General features: G+C 38.8%; 1 protein-coding gene across 1 annotated transcript; it reads right to left on the bottom strand.

The window, feature by feature from the left end:
• Nucleotides 1-784: 784 nt before the first annotated feature.
• Nucleotides 785-8,395, bottom strand: GKN1 (gastrokine 1). Its single transcript, XM_008563054.1, has 7 exons — nt 8,324-8,395; nt 7,912-8,007; nt 6,016-6,069; nt 5,791-5,928; nt 3,196-3,318; nt 2,140-2,281; nt 785-1,284 (listed from the first exon to the last, which is right to left on the bottom strand). Exons 1-7 carry the CDS (start codon nt 8,393-8,395, stop codon nt 1,190-1,192), a joined length of 720 nt encoding a protein of 239 aa, XP_008561276.1. The 3' UTR covers nt 785-1,189.
• Between the last annotated feature and the right edge of the window lie 1,202 nt (nt 8,396-9,597).

Raw genomic sequence — 9,597 nt, 5'->3', positions numbered from 1 at the left:
ATATATTGGACGTTCTACTAATCTGGTAGTACCTTTCATGTGAACAGCAATGAAATTGCATCGGATGAAGAAAATTATAGTAATTTCCCCTCAATGAGGACCAGTAAATATTGGCATTTTTCCAAATGGTGGGAATCAATGTTTTTGGTTTTATTTGTTAGGATTATTTATGGATATTTTACTTGAAGGCCTAAGAATGAATTAGATACCTTACAGCATCCAGGATTTAAAATAGATATGTGGGAGCAACTTTTAAAATGAATTGTAGTTTTAAATTGTAATATACAATATTTGTAGTCTTTATTTTCTCTGAGCTCTTTTTCCTTAGGTGAAGACCTCTGTGCTGAAAAGGTACCATGTCACTTCACTCTTCTGGCCATCAATGAATGGAGGTCGTGGACTCTTGAACCAAACAGTGTCAAGGAAAATTGAAATTGGGATTCAACACTAGACATTACCTCCTAAACTGGAAAGACATGTAAACATGGGAGATGAGGCTGACATTTTTGTTCAGCCGTCTTCTGCCATGAGCACAGAAAGATCCATCTGCAAGATCGAAAGAAGAGGGAAGTAGAATTTAGGGAGAAACCGAGAAGAGAGAGCATGTGGCTTCAGGGAGAGAGAGAAGTAGACTTGAGTCTTGGTATTAGTAGAGCTCCTGGTTTCAGTCTCTGATACCCAGCTGCTTTTCTTGCCCTTAGATTTTTTTAGACACTCCTATATCCTTGCAATAACTCCCCCTTTCTGGCTTAGGCTGCTTTGAGTGGATTTCTGTCCTTGCTGACCTGAAACATTACTGTGTACACCAACCTATAGAGCAGCCTTCAGAGCAGTCAGATGGTCTTGGAATCATTCCCAGGGCTGTGGTTAGTAGCGTCTAAGCATCTGAAGGGCTTCTTTATGGGGTATGGGTCTTGGATATGGACTAACAGTGGAGTCTAATGCACTTCAGCAACTTGCCACCACCACATTGCACTTTTGATTCTGTGCTTTCCAAATAGAAACCATAAGAAATGCTAGTATAAACTGAATTCAGTGCTAAATGGGTTTATTAAAACTTAAAGAAACCAAACATAACTGGCAGAAAACATTTTCAGAATGATCTGATAAAAACCATTAGAACCCATACTGATATTTTTCTACATAGCATGTTCTGATGACTAAATCCATAATGGCTTTTATATTATTTTTAGTTTTCCACTGTTTCTCCACAGAAGGAAATGTTCAGAATCCAGAGTATGTTAGTATTGAAGCACTTTTCTGAGTAATAAAACAGGCTTGCCCCTGATAAAAAGAAAAGAAGAAGCCCATATCAATGTCTATTCAAGAACTCTTTTTTTTTCAGTGATGGTGTGTGTTGGGGGTGGGTGGTGGTGGTGGTGGTGGGGTTCCAGAACTAGTTGTGCACTAACTTCAAGTTTTTTATTTCTATGTATCTATCAAACATCTGTCTATCCATATCTATGTAGAGAGATGAAATCAATCAACTTAGAGATCTAGAAAGTTGCTATTAGGTTAGGTTCCTAGGTTGTCACTTTGTTTTTGTGTAAGCTATCAAACATCTGTCTATCCATATCTATGTAGAGAGATGAAATCAATCAACTTAGAGATCTGGAAAGTTGCTATTAGGTTAGGTTCCTAGGTTGTCACTTTGTTTTTGTGTAATCTATTCTTTGAATGCCCACAAATTAAATGATTGCTGGAGCTACAGAAATTCAATAGATTCTATGGCATTCTCCTTTCATTGAACCATTCATTCATTCTTTTGACTGTGCCTTGAGTTTACTATAGATCCATCCTTGAAAGGCAGTATTCCATAAATGTTTAAGAATACAGAATCCAGAGCCAAAAGGTTCGGGATTGACGCAGGTGAGGGGTTTGTGACCTTTCTCTGTGCCTCAGTTTCCTCACCCATAAGGTGGGAATAACAGTAGAACCCGTCATATAGGATTGCTGTGAGGAGCAAATGAGTTAGGGTGCTTAAACACATAGAGCAGGGTCTGGCACAGAGCAAGCCCTACACAGTGTTAACCTGATGGCCATCCCAGGCATGATTGGTGCCCTCTGGGGGCATGCCCAAGAATAGTTTGACAATTCCACCAGCATTAACTCAGAGTGCATAGTAGGGAAGCTACTTACCAGTTATCTCCTCAGCCAAGTATGTTGGAACCCCCCGGCACATGGTAGTGATGTTATTTCCAAACTTGTTCAAGTCATCAACTTTGCTAGGGTTGATGGAGTACATCAGGCCCTTGCGCGATAGTTCCCCTGCTCCTTTACCCTGAAGTTGAGTGTGGAGAAGACAGGTGGGAAGGAAGAACAAGAACAATGCGAAGCCCAGTGGTTTGTTGATTTGAGGGAGTACAAGGACAATGGAGGTATTGCTCAGCTATAATTTTTCCATAATCAAGATGAAGAAGAGCCGATTCTAAGTGTCCCAAAGGATTTAGCTGGTTTGAAACCTCAGCTTCTCACAAAAACAGAAGAATGAGGCTAAATTTATTCTGAAACTTGGACCTCATTTGGTCATCGTGGATTCCTTGGATCAGGCTGTGTAATAATCAGCTTTTGAGAATGCAGCTTATTTATTTTTCTCTACTTTGTCAATAAAATGTACCCATTATCAGTTATAGGAATATGATCTCAGGCAAACATTTTAAACAACCATGGATTACCTCTTCCCACTCACCTTAACCGAGATTTCCAGATAAAATACAAAACACCCAGTTACATTTGAATTTTAGTTAAACAGCAGATAATTTTTCTAGTATAACTATATCCCAAATATTGCATAGGACATATGTATACTAAAAAAAAAAAGAGAGATAGATTTGTTTATCTAAACTTCAAACTTAACTGGGTATCCTCTATTTTTATTTGCTAACTCTGATAACCCTAACTAACCCTTGCAGAAAAACGTCCTTGGAGAAGTGTTGAGGGCTCGCATTTGTGTGAGCAGAACTTTGCTCCTCTAACAGGTGAGGTTATCAGGTGTTCTGCTCAGTCCCATAGAGGCAGGTGTGAGCCACAGCATTTGATGTGGTGGAAGCTGCCTCTTCTTGGGCAATTACCTATTACTCTTCCTCCTTTGTGCTGCACACTACAGCATATATGGTCAAGAGGGAATGACTGTGATCTTCTCATTATTTACTGGAAGTTCATAATACCTCTTCCCTCACCAAAAATAAAAAAGACTTTTATTTTTACCTTCTTTTCCTTGATCAGTGCATCCAGAGCTTGAATGGAAGGCACGGCATCTTTGTTCATTTTGTACACAATGCATGACTTCTTGTGAAAGAGTCTGGTTGCAGCAAAGCCCTTTTAAAGAAGATGGCAGAGAGTGAGATGTAGGTTTTCCATGAAGCTTTTCTTATTAAAAGTCAGTTCCACAAGCAGAAGGAAATGGAACTCCAAGATCATGATTAGCTGCGGTAAGACCGCTGGATCTGGTCCTGTTTTGCAGTCATACCTATTGCTAACATTTGTAAGGATAGACTGTAAGCTCCTGGAGGGCAGAGACTGAGTATCCAACTCATTGCTTCATCTTCAGGTTCTAGAATGGTAAGAGTCACTGTACACATGTCTGTTTTACTGAAACAAACTTTACAAACTATTTAATTTTAGTCTCTTTTGATCCTCACAACATTTCAAGGAGGCAGGTTAGACAGGAATTAGTTTTTTAATTGATCAGATGATGAAACTAAAACAATAATGAGTTTTTTTTTAAAAGTACAAAGTTTGTTAAATACAGAGCTAGTAATTGCAGAGTTGGAGCTTCTCTAGTGCCAAGGGTTTTCTTTTCTTTTCTTTTTCTTTGCTCCCTTGCCAATTAATATTGCCATTTACATTCCTTTGGTCCTTTTGAGTTGTAGGTGAAATGTCAATTTCTTTCTCTTTAGAAGGAAATTGAAGACAGAGTGAGATGAGCTATGCTTTGGCAGCAGTAGTACTGCATAGATCTTTCATTGTTATTGAAGACATCTGCAGGCAAGGCAAAAGGATATTTATATTTGTCTTATATCCCCACAACCTCTTGAACATAATGAATCCTAGTAACTGTTCATTTGTTTGCATTTTAATTGATTGTGCAACACTTATTAACAGTAGTTAATATCTAGGGACTGAAATTGGGTGAGCAAAACAGGAACTTTAACTTATAACTATATGCTTGTTCGCAGTTAGAATTTATTTTATTTTTTATTTTTATGGTTAGATTGCACATTTATTTTTGTTTTAAAAAAAGACACCATATTTTTTTTTTTTTTGTCCTTTTTGTGACCTGTAACCCTTGGCTTGGTGTCGGCCGCACTGCACTCAGCCAGTGAGCACATCGCACCGGCCATCCCTATATAGGATCCGAACCTGCGGCGGGAGCTTGGTATTTGCCTCAGCTTTTATTGTAAAGACAAGGAAATACAAGAGAAGAAACAACTTAATCATTTTTCAAAGGAATGAAAAAAATTGTCTATGGTGCATTCTCTGGAAAGCATCTTGAGAAACAAAGGAAAGGGAGTGAAGCTGGATAAGAAATGACCTTAATATCCTTATCTAATCTAGCAGAACATCCTTGAAGATCTTTGTTGTGCTAAGAGCTTTTTTTTCCCTTTGAACAATCCCTGTTCTGCCTCAAATCTCATATCTACTTTTTTTTTGTGTGTGTGTGTGTGTGACCGGTAAGGGGATTGTAACCCTTGGCTTGGTGTCGGCCGCACTGCACTCAGCCAGTGAGCACATCGCACCGGCCATCCCTATATAGGATCCGAACCCCCAGCGGGAGTGCTGCTGCTCTCCCAGTGCTGCACTCTCCTGAGTGCGCCACGGGCTCGGCCCAGACACCATNCTCCTGGAGGGCAGAGACTGAGTATCCAACTCATTGCTTCATCTTCAGGTTCTAGAATGGTAAGAGTCACTGTACACATGTCTGTTTTACTGAAACAAACTTTACAAACTATTTAATTTTAGTCTCTTTTGATCCTCACAACATTTCAAGGAGGCAGGTTAGACAGGAATTAGTTTTTTAATTGATCAGATGATGAAACTAAAACAATAATGAGTTTTTTTTTAAAAGTACAAAGTTTGTTAAATACAGAGCTAGTAATTGCAGAGTTGGAGCTTCTCTAGTGCCAAGGGTTTTCTTTTCTTTTCTTTTTCTTTGCTCCCTTGCCAATTAATATTGCCATTTACATTCCTTTGGTCCTTTTGAGTTGTAGGTGAAATGTCAATTTCTTTCTCTTTAGAAGGAAATTGAAGACAGAGTGAGATGAGCTATGCTTTGGCAGCAGTAGTACTGCATAGATCTTTCATTGTTATTGAAGACATCTGCAGGCAAGGCAAAAGGATATTTATATTTGTCTTATATCCCCACAACCTCTTGAACATAATGAATCCTAGTAACTGTTCATTTGTTTGCATTTTAATTGATTGTGCAACACTTATTAACAGTAGTTAATATCTAGGGACTGAAATTGGGTGAGCAAAACAGGAACTTTAACTTATAACTATATGCTTGTTCGCAGTTAGAATTTATTTTATTTTTTATTTTTATGGTTAGATTGCACATTTATTTTTGTTTTAAAAAAAGACACCATATTTTTTTTTTTTTTGTCCTTTTTGTGACCTGCCGCACTGCACTCAGCCAGTGAGCACATCGCACCGGCCATCCCTATATAGGATCCGAACCCCCAGCGGGAGTGCTGCTGCTCTCCCAGTGCTGCACTCTCCTGAGTGCGCCACGGGCTCGGCCCAGACACCATATTTTTAAAGAATGGAAATTGCATGTTGACTACGTACACTTCCATAATCCCAGATGGAATTCCAGGGGTTGTCTCCATTGTTGTTGTCAATATTGGCCACGTTGTGTTCATTGTTGACACTCACTGTCTGCTGCCCACTTCCAGCACTGTTGTCATCATCGCTGACATTGATATTCTGAAGTTATAAAGAATTGAGAATGACTTAATAATGCATTTCTTTGCAAATTCATTTTGGTAACAAACTTTAAAAAGTGAGACTTACATAGTCAGCAATAGCAGGAGCTAGGAAGACTCCAAGAAGTCCAGCAAAGACAATCTGAAATGACAAATAACACTGGCTTACTGTTACAAGGCAAAATGATGTCCTCTTCTTTCTTCCTCTATCCAAGCTTATGAAAAATATTTACTGATTTTACTAATGTGTAAGTGGTCTGTGTTTTCTTGTTCTTTAACCTTGTATTTTTTAACCATAGAAAATGTTAATCATAATATAGAATTTTTTTTTTCCTGACTGGTAAAGGGAGCGCAACCCTTGGCACGGTGTTGACTGTACCATGCTCAGCCAGTGAGTGCACCTTCCACCCCTATATAGGATCCGAACCCGTGGCCTCGGCGCTACCAGCACTGCACTCTCCCCAGTGAGCCACGGGGCCGGCCCATAGTATAGAATTGTTGATTAATTTTAAGTAATTATATTAATGTGATTTATAGTTTTAGAATTTTAATGTGGGTCTTATGAAAAACTGATGAAGAATACATTTTAAAATGAATAGAATACATAGTATGAAAATAGTCATGATGTAAGTTCTAAAAATCACATCTGAAAGTGACTTAAGTTAATTTTCCTATTTGATCTGGGATGCTTTCTTCCTAATAGCATATGTACTCTTTTTATTTAAAAAAATTTTTTAAAGCGATGGATTAGTAGGTAGGTTGTACGCTGATGATGAGAGACCAAGGATAGGGTGTCTGGCTGTTAGGTGTGGTTAACAGAAGGAAAGTCAATAACAGAGTCTCAGGATACTTGGTTTAGTAATTTGTCACTGGATACATGACACTGGTTCTCAGAACATAGAGCTTTATGCAGGTGCCCCATTCTGGGTACCTAGTCTCATTTCCTTTGCACGGGACAAAATAGTTTTAGAACTTGACTGGAGAGTCAACGTAAATAAAAAAAATTTTTTTTCCCTTGATGTCTTTAAAAGGAGTTAAAAATTAGTCTCCTAAAAAGTCAGAAACTGAAAAAATTTTAGAGAACATCTAGTACAATGCAATCCTTTTACAGATGAGGAAATTGAGCTTCAGAGGTTGAGTGACTTGACCAAGGTTGTAACTCTTGTTCATGGCAGAACTAGGAGAGAAATCTGATCTGACCTGTGTCTGGAGCTCTCTCCACTCACTATTTAACCTTGCTGTTATTAAGAGGACTTATTTCTAGATAATTATTTTACATTTGCAACCCCATTATAAAGCAGAGTCTGCTGTAATAGTCATGTATTGTATGATGAAACATGAAAATATTCATCTGATTCTAGCCCCTTTGCATCTGTTATAAGAAACACGGTACTACCAGTTCCTTTCACAGAATTTTGTGGTCTACCTCCTACATTCTCATGCTTCTGTCTGGAACCACAGGCGAGACGCTGCTCTAGCTTCATGCTTCAGATGCTTTTCTGAATAAATGGTGTGACAAGGCCCAAGGCACATTTTTCTTACTTGGAGATACATCTCACAGCAAAGAATGTGGCATAAAGTTTCTCATCCACTTGTTTTGATAATAAGCTTTTTAATCTTGCCTGTACATGCTCAGGAGTTTTAGTAAAAGGAGGAATTCAAGAATGGGGAAAGATCGGACACTTTCTAGGGCTTAGGGACTATGTCCTCCATCTAGAGACCTGAACCAGGTCATGTAGGAAATAATTTTCTTAAAAACAGTTTGATAGAAGATGCTCAGACAGCTGTCTAATCCCTGGGTAATTATCCTTCTCTATAGCGATGCTTATAAATGTCATGATTCCATGAAAAGGAAAGAGAGATTTTTTTTTTTTTACTAAGTTTTCCATTATGGTGATATTGCCATAAGAAACAGGCCCCCTTATCTCAGAATGTTAAGTCTGTACTTATATGGTAATAGATTCAAAAGAAAAAATCTACTCACTGTAAACTTCATCTTGTCTTCACGAAAGCAATGGAGCAGAGGGGAAGGCAGGTATGGACCTGGCTGAGGGGCCTTCTCGTATTTGTACTCAACCAGCTTTATTCAAACAAGGTGTGATCAGGTGGGGCCCAAACTTATCTTTCTCCATTTCTCATATCTGTGCCATGACCCAGCATACCAGGAAGCTTTAGGAATATCTTCCTGGTTAGCAAGGCACTTTGCCATGGAGTTGATCTGACTCATCATATGTTGAAGTTGAAGATATCACAACAAACTCAATATGATTTATGATAACTTCTGGTCCAATTGAAGCTGTAGGTGTGGGTATTTTACACATTGACATTGCTCCGATTCAGAAAAATAATAATCCCTAAAACCAAACAAGATCACAGATGAAAAACTGTGTGCATACCTGGCCTTCCAGACAGCAGCTCCTAAAGGAAGGTGGGGACAGTTTCTTCTTGTTACCTTTTCCTGAGCCCATTGGGCTTTCACCACAGTTGTGTAATTGATCACTCTGGTCATGAGTCTCTTATATTCCAGTGCATTTTCTCCATTTTCCTTAAGGATATCTTTCTATAGATTACTATACCATCTATAGAAACTTTCACTAGAAGCCTACGAATAAAGTTCAAATTCATTGGAATGCATCCAGGATCCTTGATAATAAGGCTTCCAAAGCCTCCCCAGCTGTGCCTGCCCTTTAATGCCATGTACCTATATTCTAGCTACACCAGAGTTGCCACCATCTCTGGAATATTAAGATGTTTCATGCCTCTGTTCCTTTGCACGCACTGTGCTCTCATCCTGGAGTGCCACTCCATTGCCTTTCCCTAATTGGTAAGTTGCTACTCATTGTTCAAGGACCAGCTCAGATGCCTCTGCATTCATTACTTCTTCCTCACCTCCTAGGTGGAATTTTCCTTCTTTTTTTCTTGGAGGTATAAAAGCAGTCTCTGCCCTTTTTTTTTTTTTGCCTCTGGATAATTCTCAGAAATTACATTAAAATAATAGAGCAATTTTTCATCAGAGGTAGAGAGTAGAAACTATCATTTGGGCAAACAAGTAAATGCTCAAAACAGTTTTGGAGATGAATTCAAGTTTAGTTTTTTTCCTGCTCCCTACTACAAACTGAAGCTAGTAAGTAAAATTTGCTGAAGAGAAAAATTACATCTCATTAATTGCTGATGTACAAATTTCCCCTTTAGTTGGAAACCTTTTTTGAGCTCACAATTATCCTCCTTTGCATGGATTGAAGCCATAAGACGGGGTTACATGGCTATAAAGCTTGATTCCACCAATGTCTCTTCCAAAATATTGGCATGAGTGGATTAGAACAGCTGTAGTAATATATTGCATATGTTCTAAATGTGTTCACTAATATCTTTCAAATTCAGTTTTTAGCCACAATAGGTCAACAGGCCTGGGGTAGGAGGCAGAGGGTTGAAGAGGTTTTCAGCCACTTTAGGAACCGTCAGGTCATTGCAAAGTCAAAGAGTGAACTCAGCCTTGGGCAGTCATCTTGGTTCACTGGGGCAGTGCCCAGCACACCTTTTGCATGCCATACCTTACCAAAGACTCGAGGTTGACAAATGCTAGTCTGGAAGGTGTTCCATGATAGATGGATAGAGAGAGAGAATTCAGGGCCCAACCATCTCCCTTTTAGAAAATGATAATTCACATATC

The sequence above is a fragment of the Galeopterus variegatus genome, unplaced genomic scaffold (assembly GCF_000696425.1).
Source record: "Galeopterus variegatus unplaced genomic scaffold, G_variegatus-3.0.2 Scaffold12461, whole genome shotgun sequence".
Classification (NCBI taxonomy): Eukaryota; Metazoa; Chordata; class Mammalia; order Dermoptera; family Cynocephalidae; genus Galeopterus; species Galeopterus variegatus.
The sequence above is the reverse complement of the archived record's forward strand: the minus strand, read 5'-3'. Positions and strand labels throughout refer to the sequence as shown.

What these genes read in the sequence shown, in the direction of transcription:
- GKN1 (XM_008563054.1), bottom strand. Translation starts at nt 8,395, where the DNA reads ATGGGCTCAGGAAAAGGTAACAAGAAGAAACTGTCCCCACCTTCCTTT. An exon ending in AAGACAAGATGAAGTTTACA is followed by an intron (nt 6,070 to 7,911) that starts GTGAGTAGATTT and finishes TTGTCATTTCAG; the next exon opens with ATTGTCTTTGCTGGACTTCT. An exon ending in AAAAGAAGGTAAAAATAAAA is followed by an intron (nt 2,282 to 3,195) that starts GTCTTTTTTATT and finishes ACTCAACTTCAG; the next exon opens with GGTAAAGGAGCAGGGGAACT.